Here is a 21,197-nt window from a genome sequence, read left to right as displayed (position 1 = left end):
AAAATTGATATTGCAAAAAAGTTGAAAAACTCACTGGAAAGCTACTGGCTTTTTTTTTTTTTTTTGGTTCACATTATTTTAACATCCAGTGTGCATGAGGCCTAAATGTAAATGGACTTTTTTTTTTTTTTCCTAGTTGCACCACTTAACTTTATAATGTGACAAGAAAATTTAGCTTTATTTGTGCAAAAAACACTGTTCTGACAACAGAAGGGTTAAAGGTTTTACCTTCCATCTTGGAATTCCATTAAACATTGTAGGAAATATTCTTATTTTTGGCTTCAGATGGCTGATCCTGTACAGGAAAGGAGTAGGACGTAGTTTGCAACACACAAAATGAAAATGTGCTTTTGTGAAAAGCTTTACGTTTTTCTACCTAGGTAGGTATTTATGAATGACTCCCCACCTACAAGATAAGCTGATGCCTGAGGTCTGCCAAAAATCTGGCCAAGCCAGTCGTTAATGTGATGGCCAGCAGACATACTGTATTAAAGTGAAACTAAACCCTTGCTGACCATACAGCCAAGGAAGCTGCCATCTTATTTTCTTTGATCTGCATGTTTGTAGGTGCTGCACCTGTGATTTTATTATGGCACTAACCAGTTGGTGGCTTGACAGTTTGAGAACATAAGCACACTAGTAACTGTAACCGTTGCCCTTCAAGGAATGCCTTGAATAGAACTGTTTTGAAAAGGTTTAAATCCTTTTTTTATTTCTGCTTTAATTATAAAATGCCACAAAGCAACCATTTTTTTCCATACAATCCATTTTTCATGAAATAATTTCTTAACTGTTCTGCCTCCTTGTAATGTCCTCCACATGCTACCAAACCTCCTTTCTTCCCCCGTGAGGATCCGTACATGTGTATCCGCTTGCTCAGCGGGGATCGCTCTGTTGATCCCAGCTTATCCGGCAGATGACAGGGCGGTCCCTGCATTCTGTGCAGGGACCGCCCTGTCAGATCTCCACTCTCCTCTATGGGGGGATCGGATGAACACGGACCGTCTGTCCGTGTTCACCCGATCCGCTCTGCAGACGGAGGAAAAATAGGATTTTCCTCCGTCTACAGAATCGGACCATAGCGGACACTGATAAGATCAGGTGTCAGCGGATGTTCATCCGCTGACACCCGCTATCTCATAGGGATTAATGTATGTCCCTTTTTTCATCCAAAAACGGATGGATGAAAAAGCTGACATACGGTCTGCAGGTGTAAAAGGGGCCTAAGTTGGATCACAGTAACAAAAAAGAAATTTTGAAGACTGAAAGCAAAAGCAGGTACTTTCCAGGGTTAAGAATACATACTTCAATAGAATGGATAATAAATATATAATTAAATATTATACTGACTTGTTGCTTTTTTGTTTTTTTGTTTTAATCAGTCATTGTTCATGTGTGTTTCTGTTTCATCAACTTCCAGGACTCATAGAATAACAATCACTAATTTCTGCCTTGGGAAACACTTGGTGAGTGAAGATGACCTATTGAAAGATCAGAGGGGAAGTCCAGCCTACATTAGTCCTGATGTACTTAGTGGTAAGGAACATTGTAAAAGCACCCCTTGTGCCTTTTTTTTTTTTTGTTTATACTTTGTATTTGGTTCTTTAAAAAAAAAAAAAAAAAAATTCTAGCATTGCCAAAGCAGTTAAGCTTGTACAGGCTTGGATGGGAAGTGGGGATTGCTGTAGGATAATTTTTGGGGGTGGGGGATAGGGGATGAATCCAGGTGAAGGATTTTAGGTCCACAGTTCTGTCTTTTCTATTACAAGACACTACGCTTTTTCACAGAAAAGGAAGATGGTGACGTTGGCCCAGGAGGGGATAGGTGACATGTGACCAAAGAATATGCATTCTGCTTTCTCCCATTAGATTTAACAATGTATGACTCTGAAGTTTGGCATTCTTGGTCTGTTTTAACATTAATTTCATGTACTGGTTAAAGCTAAAGTCCTGGTTCTAGAACTTCCTTTAGAGAACAGTGCTTCTAGGCATCGGGCAGTAATGTCAGAATATTAACAAATCATTTGAAGTGTGGTTTAGGTCAGACAATGTAGGGAAGCAACCTTTTTGCCTGCTTTTAATGTACTCCCACAAAACTGCATTTATTCAAAGTCTCCTGCATGCAGTCCCTGAATCATCCATTCTTCACAGCAATCTAATCCTGATGCCGCGTACACACGGTCGTTTTTCGGCATGAAAAAAAAAGTTTTACAACTTTTTTGTCTGTTACAGCGTGATGAATGTGCTTACTCCATTATGAACGGTAGTTTTACCAGAACGAGCGCTCCCGTCTCATAACTCGCTTCTGGGCATGCATGGTTTTAGCCCACACACGATCATTTTTTACAACCCGAAAAACGACACGTTAAAAAATGCAGCATGTTCGAATTTTTTTTTTTTGTCGTTTTTTAGAAGCCGAAAAACAATGTGAAGCCAACAAACGTTTTTTTTTTTTTCATGCTGAAAAACGACCGTGTGTACGCGGCATAAGGGTGTGCATGGCCATTGTGGGTGGAACCATCAACAAGGCTGCCCATTTGAATCCTTGTGTTAACTGGTGAGCAGGGGGTTTCCCTGGCCAAGATAGCCAGCGCTTTGGGTGTATATCAAAGCTGAATGGCTTAAGATAGGCTACCATGGTGAAAGATTGTTGACATATTGGAAGTAGATGAGAGTTGGCAATTTTATCACAGTATAATCTTGTCAATTATCTATCTAATTGGTGAAAACGGAAGTCACTACCCTATGACCTCTTTCAGACTGGTGCGTTTTTCAGGCGCTTTAGCGTTAAAAAAAAAAAAAAAAAAGCCTGTAAAGCACCTGAAAGAATCTGCATCTGCAATCCCAATGTGAAAGCCCGAGTGCGTTCGCACTGAGGCACTGCACTGGCAGGGCATCAAAAAAAGTCCTGCAAGCAGCTTCTTTGCAGCGCTTTAGGAGCACTCGTTGGGATTGCAGATGAGGCTTCTTTCAGGCGCTTTACAGGCTTTTTTTTTTTTTTAACGCCAAAGCGCCTGAACAAATGCCCCAGTGTGAAAGGGGCATATGTTTTAAGAGTTCTTAAAGCGGGAGTTCACCCATTTAAAAAAAAAAAAAAAATCTCCCCTTAGCTTCCTGCTCGTTCGGTCTAGGGGAATCGGCTATTTATATTAAAATATGAGCAGTACTTACCCGTTTTCGAGCTGCATCTTCTTCCGTCGCTTCCGGGTATGGGTCTTCGGGAGCCGGCGTTCCTTCTTGAGTGACAGCCTTCCGAGAGGCTTCCGACGGTCGCATCCATCGCGTCACTCGTAGCCGAAAGAAGCCGAACGTCGGCGCGGCTCTATACTGCGCCTGCGCACCGACGTTCGGCTTCTTTCGGAAAATCGTGACGCGATGGATGCGACCGTCGGAAGCCTCTCGGAAACCTGTCAATCAAGAAGGAACGCCCATTCCCGAAGCCCATACCCGGAAGCGACGGAGAGGATGCGTCTCGTAAACGGGTAAGTACTGCACATATTTTAAAATAAATAGCCGATTCCCCTAGTAATAACGAGCAGAAATCTAAGGGGGAAAAGTGCCCTCTAAGGGTGAACCCCCGCTTTAAGATTTTCAATTTTTTGTGAGAAGAGCTACATATTGCATTATTACTAGATATGTTTTACGTGTTGTCTTTATATTTATCAGTTTTTGTTCCGGGTATATGTGTTTTTTTTTTGTTTTTTTCTGGAATCCACTTCTGGACCAGAATTATAACTGTTCTTTCTATTGACTCGAAGGTCGGCCTTACCGAGGAAAGCCAAGTGACATGTGGGCTCTGGGTGTAGTACTTTTTACCATGTTGTATGGTCAGTTTCCCTTCTATGACAGCATACCTCAAGAACTATTTCGCAAAATTAAGGCAGCAGAATACTCTATCCCTGAGTAAGTTGAAATTGTTATTTATTTAATTTAAACTTGCTTACACCTTCACACCTCTGACCAGACCCCCAACCTTCACACCTCCTAGAACTCAGTTTAGACCCAATTTCTGCACCTTCAGATGTCAAATGAGTCCTAATGAATACACCTTTCCACCTCGCATCAGGCTCAACCTCTGCACCTTTAGAATCCAGATAAGGCCCAGTGCATGCACCTTTACACCTCAGGTTAAACCCAATCTCTGCACCTCCAGATCTTATTTGAGCCTCATTGCATGCACCTTCATGCCCCAGATCAGGACTAATCTCTGCACCCTCAGATCGGTCCCAATTCCTTCATCTTCAGGTCTCAAATGAGCCCCAAACTCTGCACCTTTTAGACCTCGGATCAGCCCCAATGCACGCAGGTTCACAATATAGATCACCCCCAATTCCTTCAGCTCCTATTTATTTTTATTTATTTTTTTATCTTTGGGCTCACAATTTTTTTTTTTTTTTTTTTGTGTTTAGGCTGAACCTCCAGGAAAATTATTTTTATCACTATTGGTAACTACTGACTACACGTCCAGTGGGAAAATTGTAGCTTTTTTTTTTTTTTTGGATCCTGTAAAAGTTATTTTAAAAATACATAAGTATAGTAACTTAGCCTTTTATAAGTACAAGAGATGTGTATGGCTGCTGCTTAACCACTTCTGCCCCAAAAGATTTTATCCCCTTCCTGACCAGAGCACTTTTTACAATTTGGCACTGCGTCGCTTTAACTGACAATTGCGAGGTCATGCAATACTGTACCCAAACTATATTTGCATGCTTTTTTTTTTTTTTCTCTCTCTCACACAAATGGAGCTTTCTTTTGGTGATATTTGATCACCTATGCGGTTTTTTATTAAATAAAACATTTTTTGCTATAATATATATCCACAAAAATAAATTCATCAGTTTAGGCCAATATGTATTCTTCATATTTTTGTTAAAAAAATTGCAATAAGCGTATATTGATTGGTTTGCACAATGGTGTCTACAAACTATGGGTAATTTTTTTTTTTTTTTTTTTTTTTTCCCCTATGGCACTTTTTTTATTACTAGTAATTGCAGTGATCTGCGTTTAAATATGCACTGATTACTATATAAATTCCTTTTTTAGCGAGCAGATGGAAGCTATGTACTTGGGTGTTGTGTGGAGGGGGGAAAAAAAATAAGTGATTCAAAAGTTGATGCTAATTGTTTTTATACAGTGATTGCAGACTGCTTTTAAAAGTGGGCTACAAATCTTCAAAAGTTTGCCTATTCAATAAGTCACAGCTGACTTCTGCTGGATAGGTTCCCCTGTCTTTTTCCTATAATGGCTTTTGATGTACCAGAAGTCTGGACCACCTGTAACATGGAAAACCATCCCCTACTGTTTGCAGATGTTCTTAACTCTACTCCAGCTAAACATTTTTTTTATATTTTTTTTTCTTCAATACAGGGATGGTAGAGTATCGGAGAATACAGTTTGTCTAATAAGAAAGTTGCTGGTTTTGGATCCTCAGCAGCGCCTGACTGCATCTGAGGTTCTGGAGTCTCTTGGAGGAATCATTTCTTCATGGTAAGTTACTGATTTTATTCCGTTTTAAAATAAAGGGTCCCATATCTTTTAAATTTAATTTGCTATGTCTCCGGTTTGAGACTTGTTGCACTTAAATCGGTATTAAAACCTAAAAATGTAATATATTGCAGTGTAACAATCTTTTTAGATATGGCGGCTGCGATGGATGGATAGATAGATCTCTATTATATGTAGAGGCACCTTTTGTACAGCAGCCTTGCTATGTGTTCAATGTACTAGCAGATTTAAATACATTAACACATTTAAGCCGAACTCTGCTAACACTTTTTAAGCAGCTACATATAGCAAATTGTTTTTATCCCTTTTTTTTGTTTTGTTTTTTGAATAAAGGTTTGCACAAATAAACTGGGCTTTGTAAGCACCCCTGTAAGTGTGTGGTTTTTTTTTTAAAACCACTTAAGCCCCGGACCATTTGGCTGGCCAAAGACCAGGCCACTTTCTCTTTCGTTCATAGACGGACACAGCCTTCATTGACCTTAGGGTTATGCTTCTTCCTACCAGGAGATTTAGGCAGAATTCTACAGCACTTAAGGTGTTAAAAACTTTCCTTAATGCCGCTCCTCCCAGGGGGCGTGGCTCCCCCAGGCATAACCCCCACTCTGCTCTAGCAGCTTCAGTTTGTTTCTGCCTAACCGTCAGGAGAGTCAGGCTCTCTCTGGAGTCCTGGACTCTGGAGTTTTTTCTTGCAAATTTCTTTGCTTTTTGCGAGTTTTTTCCTCGCTTTTTTATTTTATTTTTATTTTTGAATCCTGCGATTCTTCTATCAACAGCCGACTGGGTGACAGGCTGGGTCCTCGACCCTTGTAGTCCCCCCAGGTTCGGCCTTCGAGCGTGTGCCGGCCCTCAGCTCCGCTTTGGGACATCCACGACAGGCCCCATTGCTCCAGGGGCGGCCGGGGAACTTCGGTTCTAGGGCACACATATGACCGGTCTCTATGGCCTTGTCACAGTGTGTCTGGCCGACAGCCATGCCGTTCGCGGACGTTGGTTCTGTCTGGGATACCTCCAGCCGGGTAGTCGCAGGACAGGTAAGTAGTGGCCCCTTACTCAGGTAAGTGGTCTGGCTGGAATGTTTTCCCTTGGGAGGTCGACTGAGGGTTTTTCCCTGCTTTCCTCTCTCCCTCCTTCCCCCTTTGGGTGACGGCTGTGCAGGGTTTTTTTTTCTCTGGGGCTCATTTTTTCACTCGTGGTATGGCTGGGGCTGTTCTGTGTCACTGCAGGGGACTGTGGTGGACATTCTGGGCATTTTTGTGTGTGCTGTGTGCTGTTTTGGTGTACTGTCATTTTTGGGTACACTGTCTTTTTAAAACTGCGCAACGGCGGCCATTTTGCCGGAGCCGCGCTTGTATTATTCGGCGGCCATTTTCTTGTGGCCGGCGCCGTTTTCAGCACTAGTTCGGCCTCTAGTGGCCGTTTCGGCGGGGAAAAAAGACCGCGAATCATCTGAGGGGACAGACGCAGCGCTGCAGCTTCTCCTCAGCACACACTTGCCTTCACAGACCGCGCTGTACCAGAGGGTGGTGAGTCTCAGGGGGCCCCATACTGTGCTCTAGCGGCCGGGAGGTGACCTGTGGGGGACTTTTTTCCTGCCCTTGGCAGTAGGGGTGAAATGGCAACGGCAATATGGAGCCTGAATCAGGCCCCTCATTCCTTACAATGCCGGAATTAACCCTTAGCGCCCCTTCCCCTGCCACATCTGTTGAGTCGGTGTCGGCTGTCCTGGAGTCTTTTTCTCACCAGGTTTGAAGCAGCCAGTGCTCGGTTGGGGGGTAAAAAAGCTCCCCCCCCCCCCGGAGGCTGTTTCTGGGGATATCTCTGACGCAGAATCTGACAACGCTATTGCTGCTTCTGGTTCTGTCGTGTCAGAGGATGCGGGCTTAACCCACATGGACAGCAAGGATGACTCTGCTGCGGAGTCTGCTGATAAGGAATTTGTTGGAGCTCTTATTACTGCGGTGCGTGAGACTCTTCATTTAGAGGATGTGGCGGAGACACCGCGTACCGCTAAGGTATTCCCCTGTGTTCCTTATTTAGACAATATGTTGTATAAGGAATGGGATACACTGCAAAAGGTTTTTACGGTTCCTAAAAGCTTTGCTACCCGGTACCCCCTGGAGGAGGACTTTTTAAAAAAGTGGGTCACTCCTCCGTCGGTGGACCCTCCTGTGTCCAGACTGAGTAAGGCTACTACGTTGCCTGTGGAGGGGGCTCCTGCTTTCAAGGACCCCGCTGATAGGAGAGTGGAGGCCGTGGCCCGCTCCCTGTTCTCGGTGGTGGGTTCGGTGGTAAGGCCGGCTCTGGCCGGAGCCCTGGTAGCTCAGACGCTGACTGAAAGGGCGAAGCTCCTGCTGCAGGACCTGGAGGTCCAGGGGGCTTCCGAGTCCTCTAGGGACCTGGCTGAACAGTTGATTCAGGGTCAGAAGTTTCTCTGCGAGGCGGATATGGATTAGATTCCTTTGCTTTCCAGGGCTTCTGTCTACGCAGTGGTTCTGCGCCGCCTTATATGGCTGAAGTGCTGGTCGGCTGACCAGTCCTCAAAAAAGGCCTTGGTAGATTTGCCCTTTAAGGGCGGACGGCTTTTGGGGGCATCCCTGGATGACATCATTAAGGATGCCACTGGAGGTAAGAGCACCTTGCTCCCTCAGTCGGGGAAGGGTAGGGAACCTCGCCGCAAGCAAGGTCCTACTTTTACTACCCCATAGCGTTTTTTTTGTGCGCCAGCGCGGCTGGAAAAGGTCCGCAAGGTGCAAAAGCCCTTGCTGCCGGGCGTAAGCGCCCCTGGTTCAAAAAACCGAACAATCCTGCGGACAAGCCTGCTTCCGCATGAAGGTCTGCCCCCGCCCGGGTCTCGGGTGGGGGGACGGCTTCACGACTTTGTGGATCGGTGGAATTCTCTTCTATCCGACCGTTGGGTTTGCGAGGTGGTCGCCTCGGGGTACAAGATAGAGTTCCTTTCTTGTCCCCCAAACAGATTTTTTCCATCCAACCTCCAGCTTCCTCCGGATCGTCTGCTAGCCCTGTCCGGGGCTGTCCAGGATCTTCTGGACAGGGGGGTGGTTGTGCCGGTCCCCTCGCTGGAACGGTTTCGGGGGTTCTACTCCAATCTGTTCGTGGTCACCAAGAAGGGAGGGGTTCGCCCTATCCTGGACCTAAAGGCCCTCAACTCCTTTGTCAAGGTGCAGCGATTCAGGATGGAATCGGTCCGTTCTATCATAGCGTCCCTCCACCAGGGGGACTTCATGGCGTCCTTAGACATCATGGACGCATACCTGCATGTTCCCGTTTGCACAAGCCAACAAAGGTATCTGCGCTTTGCGATCGGGGAGGACCACTATCAATTCGTGGCCCTCCCGTTCGGGCTGGCGTCGGCACCACGGGTGTTTACCAAGGTGCTCGCCCCGATCCTGGCCTTGCTACGGCAGCGAGGGATCGCTATCGTGGGATACCTGGACGACCTTCTCCTGAGAGCTTCTTCAGGCTCAGAGTTAGAGGAGGACGTGTCCATCACGTGTCGGACTCTGCAGGAGTTCGGCTGGTTTCTGAATCTCAGAAAATCAGTGTTGGTTCCGTCCCAGAGGCTGGAACACCTGGGGCTGGTTTTGGATTCGGGGGAGACAAAAGTGTTCCTCCCATCGAAAAAACTGCTGACCCTGCAATCTGCAGTGAGACAGTTGTTGACCCAGAAGTGGTCATCTCTTCGCTTCTGCATGCGGGTTCTGGGTCTGATGGTGGCCTCCTTCGAGGCGGTTCCGTATGCCCAATTCCACACCAGGGTACTACAGAAGGAGATTCTGTCACGATGGGACAGGGTCCCATCTTCTCTGGATCGCCAGATTCGGTTGAGCCATCTGGCCAAGTCTTCCCTGGCATGGTGGCTGACGTCTCCGGTGCTTCGGTCCGGGAAGTCTTTTCTTCCGTACCGCTGGACAGTGGTCACGACGGATGCCAGCCTCTTCGGCTGGGGGGCGTCTGGGGCACCCAGTCAGCCCAGGGGCGCTGGACTCGGGAGGAGTCCCGCCTGCCGATCAATATCCTGGAGCTCCGAGCAATCAAGCTGTGCCTTGTCAGGTGGTCCCTGGAGCTACAGGGTCGTCCTGTCAGGATCCAGTCCGACAACGCCACGGCCGCGGCGTACTTCAATCATCAGGGCGGCACGAGGATCTCGGCCGCGGCGACGGAGGTCGTTCACATACTTCGGTGGGCCGAAAGGTCCGTTCCGGCCCTGTCGGCGGTATACATTCCGGGAGTTCTGAATTGGCAAGCCGACTTCCTAAGTCGCATTACTCTGGATCAAGGGGAGTGGTCTCTCCACCCGGAGGTGTTTCAGGTCCTGTGCCAAAAATGGGGCACTCCAGACGTGGACCTTCTGGCGTCCCGTTTCAATCGGAAGGTACCACGGTTTGTGGCCAGGTCAAAGGACCCGTGGGCAGACGCGTTAGTGGCTCCCTGGGGTCAATATCACCTGATTTACGCCTTCCCTCCTCTAAGGCTCCTACCCCGCCTGCTGCGCAGGGTGGAAGCCGAAGGTATTCCAACGATCCTGATCGCCCCAGATTGGCCGCATCGCTCTTGGTACGCGGACCTGGTACGTCTGGTGGCAGACGCCCCCTGGCGTCTGCCTCTGAGGGAAGATCTCCTGTCTCAGGGCCCGATCTTCCATCCTGCTTTACGGTCACTGGCTTTAACGGCGTGGCTGTTGAGAACCAGGTACTGAAGGACCGGGGCCTGTCGGGCCCGGTAATCTCTACCATGCTGCGTGCACGGAAGTCCACTTCTCGAAAAATTTACCATCGTACATGGAAAGCATACATCTCTAGGTGTGAGGAGATGAAGTGGCACCCCCGTACTTACGTGGTGTCCCGGATCCTGCTGTTCCTACAGCGGGGAGTGGACCAGGCTCTTGCCTTGAGCACGATCAAGAGTCAGATTTCTGCTCTGGCTGTTTATTTTCAGCGTCCCTTGGCAGCGAATTCTTTGGTTCGCACGTTTGTGCAGGGGGTCCGGCATGTGGCCCACCCGGTGCGCCCTCCGCTACCTTCTTGGGACTTGAATTTGGTCCTCTCGGCGCTTCAGCGTGCCCCCTTTGAGGACATTCGGGAGATCCCTTTGCTGACCTTGTCGCAGAAGGTGGTCTTTCTGGTAGCTATTACCTCTATCAGACGAGTGTCTGAACTGGCGGCCTTGTCTTGCAAGGCCCCCTACTTGGTCATCCATCAGGATAAGGCGGTGCTGCGCCCGCAGCCCTCTTTTCTTCCGAAGGTCGTTTCGGCCTTTCACATTAACGAGGACATTGTTGTTCCATCATTATGTCCTCAGCCGAAGAACCCGAAGGAAGCCATTTTACATTCTCTGGATGTGGTTCGGGCCCTTCGAGTTTACTTGTCGGCGACAGCTCAGTTCCGGAAGTCGGACTCGCTGTTCGTGTCTGTGTCCGGTCCCAGTAAGGGCCTGGCAGTCTCGTCGGCCACCATTTCCAGGTGGATCCGACAGGTTGTGCTTCAGGCCTACGCCCTGAAGGGGCGGGCGCCTCCCTTTCGGGTCACGGCGCATTCGACCAGGACAATCGGGGCCTCCTGGGCTTTCCGACACCAAGCCTCTGTGTTACAGGTGTGTAAGGCTGCGACCTGGTCGTCGGTCCACACTTTTTCAAAGTTTTATAAGGTGGATGTGAGTGCATCTTCTGATGCCTCCTTCGGGCCGCAGGGTGTTACAGGCGGCAGTTTAAGGTTGGAGTTCCTCCGTTGAGTAACTCCGGTTTTGTTTGGGGTGTAACCTGTTTTTGCTGTGTTATTTTCCCACCCCTCGAATTTTTTTGACACTGCTTGGGGACGTCCCTAAGGTCAATGAAGGCTGTGTCCGTCTATGAACGAAAGAGAAAAAAGGATTTTTGTACTCACCGTAAAATCCATTTCTCTGAGTTCATAGACGGACACAGCACCCACCCCTCCTTGGTTTGTACTGCTTGTTACGAACTGAAGCTGCTAGAGCAGAGTGGGGGTTATGCCTGGGGGAGCCACGCCCCCTGGGAGGAGCGGCATGAAGGAAAGTTTTTAACACCTTAAGTGCTGTAGAATTCTGCCTAAATCTCCTGGTAGGAAGAAGCATAACCCTAAGGTCAATGAAGGCTGTGTCCGTCTATGAACTCAGAGAAATGGATTTTACGGTGAGTACAAAAATCCTTTTTTTTGCAATTCAGCACTGCGTCGCTTTTACTGACAATCGCGCGGTCGTGCAACGTGGCTCCCAAACAAAATTGCTGTCTTATTGAACAGATATAACAAATCCTTTCATTGGTGATTTCTGTGGCTGGATTCATACAGTGGGGCATAACAAGTATTTAGTCAGTCACCAATTGTGCAAGTTCTCCCACTTAAAAAGATGAGAGAGGCCTGTAATTGTCATCACAGGTATACCTCAACTAAGAGACAAAATGCGGAAACCAATCCAGACAATCATATTGTCTGATTTGGAAAGAATTTTTTTGCAAATTATGGTGCAAAATAAGTATTTGGTCTCCTCTACAAACAAGCAAGATTTCTCTCTCACAGACCTGTATCTTCTTCTTTAAGAGGCTCCTCTGTCCTCCACTCATTACCTGTATTAATGGCACCTGTTTTGAACTTATCAGTATAAAAGACACCTGACCACAACCTCAAACAGTCACATGCCAAATTCCACTATGGTGAAGACCAAAGAGCTGTCAAAGGACACCAGAAACAAAATTGTAGACCTGCACCAGGCTGGGAAGACTGAATCTACAATAGGCAAGCAGCTTGGTGGGAGCAATAAATAGAAAATGGAAGACATACAAGACCACTGATAATCTCCCTTGATCTGGGGCTCCACACAAGATATCACCCCTTGGGTTCAGAATGATCACAAGAACAGTGAGCAAAAATCCCATAACCACATGAGGGGGGGGGGGGTCAACTGGGAACAACGTAACAAAGGCTACCATCATTAACGCACTACACCGCCAGGGACCCAGATCCTGCAGTGCCAGACGTGTCCCCCTGCTTAAGCCAGTACATGTCCGGGCCCGTCTGAGGTTTGCTAGAGAGCATTTGGATGATCCAGAAGAGGATTGGGAGAATGTCATATGGTCAGATGAAACCAAAGTAGAATTGTTTGGTAGAAACACAACTCATTATGTTTGGAGGAGAGAGAATGCGGAGTTGCAACCGAAGAGCACCATACCTACTGTGAAGCATGGGGGTGGCAAAATCATGCTTTGGGGCTGTTTCTCTGCAAAGGGAACACGACTGATCCGTGTACATGAATGAATGGGGCCATGTATCGTGAGATTTTAAGTGCAAACCTCCTCACATCAGCAAGGGCATTGAAGATGAAACGTGGTTGGGTCTTTCAGCATGACAATGATCCCAAACACACCGCCCAGGCAACAAAGGAGTGGCTTCCTAAGAAGCATTTCATGGTCCTGGAGTGGCCTAGCCAGTCTCCAGATCTCAACCCTATAGAAAACCTTTGGAGAGAGTTGAAAGTCTGTGTTGCCCAGCGACAGCCCCAAAACATCACTGCTCTAGAGGAGATCTGCATGGAGGAATGGGCCAACATACCAGCAACAGTGTGTGACAACCTTGTGAAGACTTACAGAAAACGTTTGACCTCTGTCATTGCCAACAAAGGATATATAACAAAGTATTGAGATGAACTTTTGATATTGACCAAATACTTGTTTTCCACCATAATTTGCAAATTCTTTCCAAATTAGACAATTTGATTGTCTGGATTTGTTTCCACATTTTGTCTCTCATAGTTGAGGTATACCTATGATGATAATTACAGGCCTTTCTCATCTTTTTAAGTGGGAGAACTTGCACAATTGGTGGCTGACTAAATACTTTTTTGCCCCACTGTAGGTGGATGCCGATAGTTGTGGCTGTTTGGCCCCATCTCGGTCGAGCAATGTGCACAAGTGCCTCGGCCATCTGGAATTCTCCCTCCTGATTGGCTGTGACACAGCAGCGGGCCATTGGCTTCCACTGCTGTCAAAGTCAGCCAATCGGGAGAGAGATGGGACGGGTGCCCTCATAGCAAGCTGCTTGCTATCGGGGTACTTGACAGCAGGGAGGGGCCAAGAGAGCCGGCAGGTGACCCGAGAAGAGTATCTGGGCTGCTCTGTGCAAGACTAACTGCACAGAGCAGGTAAGTATAACATGTTTATCTTTGAAGAAAAATAAATTGGAATTTAGCATTCCACTAAGGTCCCTTTTGAAACTCTTGATTGCACATAACGTCGGCTTATTGCATTTCCCAGGCTGGAGCTTCTCCCTGTGCACAGCATAACTGATAGAGAGGAAGGAGATTGTGTGGGAGGGGGACACCTGGGTAGGTTATTTGCGGCTGAACCCCTGCAAGAGACTGCTGTCGTCTAAGCTGGACGCATTTTTACAAACTGATTTTTGTTTTTTATATTGTCCCCCTTACTTGTAACAAAACAAAAAAAAATAAGTTTCTCGATCAAAAGACCGATATTGCACATGTTTCTACTTGTGACAACTTCTTTTTTCTTCTCTTGTAAAAGCAGGGCATAACTTGTATTTAAATAAGCATTTCCTGTTTGTAGGCAATCGATGTCCTCCTTAAGTGGCCCGCTGCAGGTTGTTCCCGACATTGATCATGTGACAAGTCCAGAAAATTTGCAGGAGGTAAGGACTGTTCTAGAATTGTGTTCTCTGTTCTAAAATGACGGTGTCGGTTTAAAAAATATCCAGATTAAAGTTCCCTGGAAGAGGAAAGCTGGTATACTTGCATCTCCAGAATTCCAGCGTTTCAGGCTTCAGTGTCTTCGGCATTCTGAACCTCTTGGTGTCCCTCACCGTGCTCTGTTTTTCTGACCTTCAACTCCTACTTCACTATTGTGTTTTATAGTGATGTAGGGGGTTAGAGTGGCACTACAGTGCATGACGGGTAACGCAGGCATCTGACACACCTAGGGTTGAACCTTAAAGCTTATTTCCAGCTTTTGTTTTTGTATTCCTTTTCACATGGCATATCTTAAAAAAAATTATGATCTGCCATGTGAAAAGGAATACAAAAAAAAAACATGGGGTTTTCTTAAATTTGACTACAAAAGCTTTAAGGTTCAATTGTATGTATCTCTTACATTTTTAGGCGTTGTCATGGCTGATGTCCCCACACTATCCTACATTAACCTACAATGCAGGGGGGGGTGTTTAAATGTTTATCCTTTGTTAGGAAAACAGGGTCAACTGTTGGATATTACTTCCCCCTCCTAAAGGTTTCAAAGCGGGAAGATCATGAAAGCTTTTAAGGCAGGTAAAAAGCACTTAAAGTTGAGCTGCAACTTTTTGTAACTGATATAAAGTAGTTGTTATCCCAGTTTGGCTGCAAAAGTGGAAACGCACGTTATAAAAGACCACCAAGTTGGCCATAGATGGTTCAAATCTCAGCTGGTTTAGCAGGGACCAGCCAAGATTCAAACCATGTATGGGCAGGCTTAATGTAGCCAAGTTTATCTATCAACAGGAGGGAAGCAGAAAACGGGCTACTGTAAGTGGTTCTACTGCAGGGAACTTTAATCTGGATTTATTTATTTTTTTAAAGCGGACAGTTGCTTTTAACTTGAAGTCCAACCCGTTTCTTCCACTGTAGTTTGGTTTGAGATTAAGTGCAGGTTTTTCTCTATCTGACATTTTTCTTATTTGTGTAGGCTAAAGTGACAGAAGAATCATCTCAGTATGAGTTTGAAAACTACATGCGGCAACAGCTTCTTCTGGCAGAGGAGAAAAACACAATTCATGAAGCCAAGAACTTTCCTCAGAAACGTCACTTTGGCAATTTCCCACCCATTAGAAGATTGGGATATGATGCTCAGCCAGTGAGCCCTTTGGACGCTGCAATTTTGGCCCAGCGATACCTTCCTCCACCACACCTGACTCTTCCCAATTCCCACTAACTCCATTAGGCCCTAGATGCTTCATTGTCCATTGAAAACATCAGGTGGAGAATCTCCTTCAGCTGTGAAAGGTTTACATGGTGCTAGACTTCTACTTTGCCTCGCTCACCTTTCTTTTCCTGTACTATGATTCTGTCTAAAAAAAGAATATTGCACATAAGTCCTGACGCCCCTTCCAGTTATCCTAAAGCAATACACTTCCAGCACAATGAATACAAGCTAATGTAGCATTTATTTTCAAGCAGGGTGTGAAATTCAGATGCCATTAGCTGCAGACAATGCACGCAAGGCACGGCAGCATTAAATACTTTTTTTTTTTTTTTTTTTAACCCCCTATCTCCTACAATTTTATTCTTTAGCTATCAGCTTTTTTTAAGAAAATATATACATATATATATAGATCTATACATAGACATTAAATCTACCTCTCTTTTGTAGCAAGTTCCACAGAGTGGAAACATACAGCATTTAGAAGGAGTCTGCTGTGGAACAGATTTGTCTTTTATTTGCTATTTGTTCATAGTTTGTCCCCTATTTTACTGCTGGGGTGACAGTCTAGATATTGTGTACATATATAAATATATATATAAATAATATATATCCTTATATAGAGATATATATTTGATATTGAATATCCGCTGGATTGCAATATCCATGTAGAAAGAATAAGCTGTGTTATAACCATCAGGCTTATAACATCCACATCCTCTCCTGTCATCTGACTTGTGGGATTTCTTTTTTTTTTGTTTTGTTCCCCCCCCCCCCCCCCCCTGTATGATCTCAATCTTGCCTATTTATTAGAATGTGTTATTTTTTTAGTCTGAAAACAATATCCTGAGGTTCCTTTACAAAGCACGGAATGGTGTGTTCTCACTGTGTTACACTGTGACATGAAATTTTGATGATTCATTAAAAAAAATATGCCTCTCTAAATATCTGTATATATAAATATATTCCCTTTTTTATTTGGCAGGGTAAAAACCAGTACACGGTAACGTATAACGGCAAATCAGATCTTTCACTGCATTGGCTAAAGTGCTGAAATCTGATTGGTTGTTAGGCACATCATTGCTGTTTGCACCATATTATTAAATAAAGGCCAGTGTGCATTTTTCTGTTTTTATAAAGCTCTGTTACGGTTTTCTTTTTGACTTGTTTGTTTAACCAATTGCATGGTTTTGTCACTTTCTTTTTTCACTTACACAGCTTTTATGGGGACTAGCTGGATTCGAACTCTAGGCAATCTTTAGCATTAGATTTAAGAACCCTAAATGAAACCTGAACTTAAAACAAACCTGTCTTAAAAAAGAGTGTTAGCTAGCTATTTCTTAATTGACGTCAAAGGGTCAGCCTTTACATCCAAGCAATTATCATTTTGAGAAGGAGACACCGCCGTCGGTAGCAGCCTATGTACTTTTGTGACGGGTTTACTTATTTTTTTTTATTTTTTTTTGGAAGCCTGGAAAGCATTGCACCTACGGTCAGCAGATTGTGGGTGAAATGCAGGGCACTTGCAGACTGTGTGTAATACATCATATGGCCAAGCAGTTGCGCACTAACCGGCAGCATCAATTAATTACCACAGCGCAATAGTAGTTCATTGATAACTACAAGCTAACAGCCACAAGGCAGCCGAACCTTGTAGTTTTCTATTCACAGAATTTTGTGAATGAGTGACCTTGCAGGGCAGGCGGAGCAGAGAATGAGAATTGGAGAAGATGATTACCCACTGCCTGTCACATTGGGGGAAGTTCGAGAGCTAGTGGATTTGTTACATGTTACACAAGGTGAACTTACCCTTTCAGACAGGGGTCAGCAATCTTTTTCCACTTAGGGGCCAGATTCAATGTATGTGAATGCATGAAGGGTCACATTCACCTGCTAATAAATGAATATAATAATTCTAACATGGTAATAAAAACCTTCCTACTTTATCCCACTTTAAGATGCTTCACTAATACAAAGCCAGTTCACCCTGAGGGATCATGTGGCTGGGGATTTGGATTTTACTGCCCCCTCCCCCATCCTGGCACCCAAGGGTGGCTGACACCAGCCAGCATGGTCTGGGGGGGGGGGGTCCCTCTCCACAGGGGTGAGGAGAGGTCCTCTGTCTCCTACCTACACAGCACGTGTGGTTGTGGTGGACGAACTCTCCTCCACTAAGGTGTGTAAGCACGGGTGTACAGCGAGCAGAGATCGATATCACAGGGCTGGATGGGGGTGGGAATTGCTGGTTAACTTTTCACATTAACAGGCTGGTGATTGATTCTAGGATCGCCCGGCAACCAATTAACAATGTGAAATGTAAAAAGATAACTCTAGCCCTGTGATACCAGTGCTTACTGCTGTCCAATGAAGAGGACAGCAGCGAAAATGTCTGCGGGCCGGGTGCTCGTGAATTAATCGTGGCACTGATGGGCCGGATGCTCGTGAATTTATCATTGCTCTGATGGGCCGGACATCTAGCGGTGGCAGGCCGGGTGCCGACCCCTGCTTTACGAAGTTAGAGGGTTACGAATGTTTTACTTTTAGTGTATGATAAGCCAAAGGCTATTGCTTGCCAAGTGTTAAGGGGGGAGTGATTTCGTATAGCTCAAAGGCCACATTCAGACCGTTAAGTGTTAATTCACATATACAGTATGTTACACAGTAACAAGTGTTGTGTTAAAGCAGAAGTTTGTGATTGTTAAACAAATCTTCATATTTACCTCCATGTTCAGCATTGGTATGATGCTGCAACTGTCTCTCCTGCTAGCCGTAAGTCAGAAAACCTAAGCAATCACTTGACTGTTGATCATTCATTTCTCAGTCGGCTCTGAGCAGAGCACAGTGACTGTCGATCAGTGCTCTGCCCCTCCAGCGCTGGGAGTCGGAGACGGCTGTCAATCGGGCAGCTTGGTTGATTCTGACAATATGGTCGTGATCATTCCAGAGCCTGAAGCTGGTCTGTGATATCGGCTGCCAGCGGGCTTTAGCTGATTCTGGGTCACAGGAGACCACAAGTAAGTGTACTTCAGTGACCCAAAAGATGGATATTGCTTGCCAAGTGTTAAGGGGGGAGTGATTGAGGGGCAGTAAAAATGCAACTCAACCACAGGGTTTTACCACTCCCAACTGAAAATGTCACCATAAGGCCAAGTTCACATGGGTGTATTAGTGCGCACCACCACGTGAGGGCTGTTTTCCTGCACAGGGATATGCACAAGTGTTCATGCATCCCCCATAAAGACAGTCCCATTCATTTCATATTGGGACACAGCGACTGTAAGGTCTGAACACAGGGTGACGTACCTGCACAGATAAAGTGAAATGTGTTTCCGCGCCAAATTATTTAAGTATAATTATAATTCACTAATGAAATCAATTAACCACTTAGTGATAAGTGAATTGCTCTCTGCTGGGAATTACTACTTAATATCCAGCTGCTCCTCTGTGTCAAAACATAAACGATATATTGTGCAATGGAATCTAATGGGGGAAGAGGGCGCTAGTAAAAAATACCTCTAATGGGGTGTTGAAAACGTGATCCCAAATGGTATATGTGGGAAATGTGTATGTGATACACTCTAATGTCTAAACAATTAATATCTCGATTTGACCATATGCAATCACTGTGCTAATATAGCACACACACTGGTGACCTCAGTGAAAGTCCAAAAAAACACTATCCAAATAGTGCGTCTTATTGCGGTACTCAAAACCATATGCAAAATTAAATAAAACAGTCCATGTGTGCTTATTGACAAATCCAAACGATCCAAACGTACCTGCACAGATGTCTGATTGGGAGCAGCGGCTGTGTCCCAATAGACATCGATGGAACTGCCTGCACAGGGATGCATGCAACACTTGTGCATTCCTGTGCTGGTAAGCATGGCCCTTGCATGGTGTATGCATTGATTTCACCCTGTGTGAACGAGGCCTAATAGTACAGACTGTTAGTGTCCTGATTACTGCCTTATACTAATCACAGCATCGCATAAGGCTTTGTTCACATGGTGTGTAACAATGTATACCCTGTGCAAGGGTCATTTTTGTCTGCACAGGTGTTCTGAGCATCCCCATGCAGATAGTCCAATCAATGTCTATTAGTGTCACATCTGTGTGGGTGCAAGGCCCTGAATGCAGACAATGTGACCAGCCTATCAGTGTTGCCAGCAACAGTGTTCCTGATCACCGCCACACTAGTGCAGCCAGCAACAATGTCCCAGTTCAATAGCCATATCGGTGCCACTGTCACCAGAACCACTGTAGCCATCAAATGTGTCCCTGATCACCACAACAGTACAGTAGTACCAGAGCCATTTCAGCCAGCAACACCCTTCCTGATCACCACCACGCCAATGCAGTGTTGCCTGTACTTACCCTATCCTGTTTGACCATTTTCTCTCGCCTGCCAACTGAACTGACCCATCTTTATGTCCCACAGACTATATTCTTGAGAGGCACCAGTCCCAGCCATCCCCTGGCCAGTGAACATGACATTCGTTGGGTCAACCACGTACCGCTAGGCTTGGCTTGTAGGCATGAAGCCTGCTATGGGTGACGCTACACTAAGCTATGTTCTTTGTCCAGTTGTACAGAGGCTACCATTATAGTGCACTGTTCTGATACAATTGGTTGATTTTTGTGATGCATGAGATGAAATATCTGGTACATAATCAGTCCAAACCTGAGCAGGGATATGCAAAAAGTCTTGCACGTGGTTTGCTCCTTCCCAGGAGTAGCAGAATGTTTTTGGGGTATAATTCTAAGTATGTCCAAGTTTTGTGTGAATCTTTAAGGCTAAATGCGTTTTTGCAATTTGTAGTGAGATTTGAGATGGCGGGCAGATCACAGCAATACTGCCTGAGATTGCCAAATTTAAATTTGAGCCTAAAACTGACTCTAAATATAGAGGGGCTGCTGTACACAAGGCTTTTTACCTTAATGCATAGTGTGCCAATGGATGACCCAGCATGATTTGTATCGAACCTGCATATCTGATTCCATAGCAAGTTCTTGTTATGATGGCAGACACAGAAGAGGAGGTTTGGGGCTGCTGTGCGCAATACCGTGAGTTATAGTTGAGTATAACAATGTTTAATTTAAAGTGCCTTTTTAAAACCGCTTTCATTGACCACTTTTTGTGTATAAAAATACATTTAAACTTTTTTTCTTGCATATTTTCCAAAAACTTGGCAAAAAGACCCAGAAAATACCTTGGAAGGTTTGCTTTTTCAGTGTGGTCATTTTGTGGGTCGTCCCACTATCCTGGTGCTCCAGGGCCTCCAAAAAATGTGAAAGGTAATCGGGGAAATCGGATGTGTAATTCATGCCCCTAGAAAGGTGCTCTTTGGATTTTTAACCCTTTATGCATCTAGGCCAGGGATCCTCAAACTACGGCCCTCCAGCTGTTGCAGAACTACACATCCCATGAGGCATTGTAACACACTGACATTCACAGACATGACTAAGCATGATGGGAATTGTAGTTCCTGAACAACTGGAGGGCCGTAGTTTGAAGACCCATGATCTAGGCTGTGGGAAAAGTCTCACACTTGTCCAAATGACAATTCTAATAAATTTTATTTACTTTCATTGTAAAATTGTGGCAAAAAATTACAACTTCTAAAAACTGGCAATGCCTCTTACTAAATACGTTGGCCTGTCTGCTTTTGGAAAAGGGGTGGTGTTTGTACTGTGCTGGCAGTGCTGACCCTGGAGCAGGGCAGTACACAGAAGCAGCTAGCTCTGCAGCACAGCTGCA

General features: G+C 45.5%; 1 protein-coding gene across 1 annotated transcript in view; it reads left to right on the top strand.

Moving 5' to 3' along the window:
• STK40 (serine/threonine kinase 40) overlaps window positions 1–16,575 on the top strand; it is a 71,443-nt gene extending 54,868 nt beyond the window's left edge. The window contains exons 7-11 of the mRNA XM_040337344.1: window positions 1,421–1,536; window positions 3,759–3,903; window positions 5,368–5,487; window positions 14,096–14,177; window positions 15,203–16,575. Of these exons, the coding sequence (XP_040193278.1) occupies window positions 1,421–1,536; window positions 3,759–3,903; window positions 5,368–5,487; window positions 14,096–14,177; window positions 15,203–15,448 (709 nt within the window). The 3' untranslated portion in view covers window positions 15,449–16,575. The remainder of the gene's footprint in view (window positions 1–1,420; window positions 1,537–3,758; window positions 3,904–5,367; window positions 5,488–14,095; window positions 14,178–15,202) is intronic.
• The last annotated feature ends 4,622 nt before the right edge of the window (window positions 16,576–21,197 follow it).

This window comes from Rana temporaria, chromosome 2 (genome assembly GCF_905171775.1).
Source record: "Rana temporaria chromosome 2, aRanTem1.1, whole genome shotgun sequence".
NCBI classification, from domain to species: Eukaryota; Metazoa; Chordata; class Amphibia; order Anura; family Ranidae; genus Rana; species Rana temporaria.
The sequence above is the reverse complement of the archived record's forward strand: the minus strand, read 5'-3'. Positions and strand labels throughout refer to the sequence as shown.